The sequence below is a fragment of the Emiliania huxleyi genome, assembly GCF_000372725.1.
Source record: "Emiliania huxleyi CCMP1516 unplaced genomic scaffold EMIHUscaffold_61, whole genome shotgun sequence".
NCBI lineage: Eukaryota > Haptophyta > Isochrysidales > Noelaerhabdaceae > Emiliania > Emiliania huxleyi.
Window position 1 is genome coordinate 77,117 of NW_005197426.1, and position 2,382 is coordinate 79,498.

General features: G+C 70.0%; 1 protein-coding gene across 1 annotated transcript; it reads right to left on the reverse strand.

Annotated features, from left to right (window-relative positions):
* Nucleotides 1-292: 292 nt before the first annotated feature.
* Nucleotides 293-1,441, reverse strand: EMIHUDRAFT_57325 (hypothetical protein; the record flags this gene model as incomplete). Its single annotated transcript, XM_005763923.1, has 4 exons — nt 293-347; nt 470-532; nt 689-1,007; nt 1,333-1,441. Coding segments are annotated over 4 exons (546 nt in total), but the record flags the coding sequence as incomplete, so codon positions are not given.
* Nucleotides 1,442-2,382: the final 941 nt, after the last annotated feature.

A 2,382-nucleotide genomic window follows, 5' to 3' on the forward strand; every position in this document is an offset into this window, starting at 1 on the left:
AGAAAATGAGGACAGGAAGAGAATCTAGAAAGACCCGGTATGGAGGAGGGATAATTAAAAAAGATATAAACAAATAGACAAAGAAGAGTGATAAACAAATGAACCCCGCCCTTCCCCCCCCAGCGACCGCCGGTGGGGCCCGAGGCAGCGCACGGCAGCAGCAAGCCGCAGCCCCGCAGAGGCAGGAGAGGGGGGGCGGAGGGGAGAGGGACGGGGTGGGAGGAGGAGCGCTCGGGGAGGGGGGAGGGGCCGCCCGCCCGCCCGCCCGCCTCTACTCTGCGCTTCGGCTGCCTCCCTCCCCCTCCTTGCCCTTGTACTTTGCCTTTCCAAACGAGAAGGGCACGTACCTGCGCAGCGTCGCTCGTCGTGAGGAGCGAGCGGCGAGAGCCCGAGCGCGGAGCGCGGGAGCGCGGGGCGAGGGGACGGGGGGCGGCGGGGCGGGGGGCGGGGGAGGAGGGGAGGCTCGCACTTGTATTTGATCATGTGCTTGATCTGCCGCTTCATCGTCAAGAAGAAGAGCGCGAAAAAGTACCTGCCCGAGGCAAGCGAGCGGCGCGCGTCGGCGGGGCGGGGGCCGGCTCGGCGAAGCGGGGCGACGCAGCCAAGCCGGACTGTCGCTCTGGTGGCGGAGGACTGCGTCTGCGTCGGACCGCCGCTGCTTCGGACCCCCGGGCAGGGGAGGGCGCACATGAGGAGGATGGGCCAAAACACGGGGATGTTGAAGAGGCTGAAGAAGGTCATGCAGAAGGCCACGCAGAAGGCTTTCGTCAGCCCGTACCTACCGGTCCACCGCGCACCCTCAGACACCAGCCGCCGCGCCGCCAGAGCCGCGGCGAGACCGCGCCAGAACTTGAACTCTGGTAGCCTGCGCACAAAGGGCCGGAACTCGTCGTCCTTGGACGTCGGCAGCGTGGGTCCCTCCGTCTCCGGGTCCGTCGCCGGCGAGAGGAAGCCAATCAGCAGGTTCAGCGCATAGATCCCCAGCCCATAGGTGATGATATACCACCCTGCGGGCGTAGCGCGGCGCAGCGGCCGGTGAGAGCACTCTGCGCAACCTCCCGCCCGCGGCCGGTGCGCAGGCGGCAGAGGCACTGCGTCCGCGGGTAGACGTCCGCGCTGGGGCGTCACAGCGCGGCTGGCGCGTGCGCGCGCAGCCAGCCACGCAGCGCACGCAGCGCACGCAGCGCACGCAGCGCACGCAGCGCACGCAGCGCACGCAGCGCACGCAGCGCCGCACGCGAGCGCAGAGAGTGGCGGGTGGCGACACGCCGCCAGCAGCGACCAGCGGTGGTCCGGGAAGAGAGAGAAGGGAGTGCGGAGGCGCAGACGCACCGTTGATCAGGTACACGCGGAGGCAGTAGGCAAGCATGATGAACACCGTCGCGGCCCACCTCGGAGCGGTGTGCGGCGCAGCCTTGTCCATCCAGATCTGCCAAGTGCGGCTGAAGCCGGCCTGCATTTTCCCGACGCCGCCCTCATCCAGCTCAACCTCGTCGTACATGGCGGCGGGCAGGGAGCCAGCGCAGGCGACTGAGAGCAGGGCAGACAGAGGGCGTCAGCGTTTTGGCGCCAAGTGCGGCTCTGCGCAGGCGTCTGTGCGCGAGAGCGGGCCGGCGCGCGGCGGCAGAGGAGGCGCGGGAGATGAGACATGAGAGACCGGCCCTTAGGAGAATCGAGAGGCCGCGAGAGGGAGGGACAGGGATATGAGCGTCTAGCCTCGAGCGGGCGGCGCCAGCGTGCGGTGTTTGCGCAGAAGAAAGTGGTCAATCTCCGCCAACCAACCTGGGCTCTCGCGCGGTCAGCCGACACACCACTCGAGACGCGGCCTCTAGACTCTGCACAGGGACGGGCCGCGGCACCCCCGACTACCTTCCCACGCCTGCGCAAGCGCGGTCCGCGTCGCCGCCCACTCCTCCTCCCGCCACCGCTCCCGCCGGAGCACGCGCACGACGGTGCGGCCTCGGACGGACGGCGCGCTCCCGTCTGCAAGCGGGCCAGCCGCCGTCCCGCCGCGGTACCTCGACTCCACGGCGAGCCACCGCCAGCCGGCCCTTGCCCACCCCTCCGCCTCCGTCGCACGCTCCTCCGCCGTATCCGCCTTGAGGTACGACCGCTCCGGGTGCACCATCACGACAGTCACGCTGGCGCAGCGTCGTCTCTGCGCGTGGCATGCGCCAGCCGAGCCGTCGGCGTGCGCCTCCTGCCAGCCGCCGTCGCCGCCATCACCATCACCACCGCCGCCGTCACCGCCGCCGCCGACGCCGCCGCTGTCGCCCGCCTCGCACAATTCCGTCGCCCCGCACCAAACGAGGTCCTCCAGCAAACGGGCGGCATGCCCCATGCACCCCTGCGGACGCGCCGGCGAGTGGGCGTCTTGGCCGG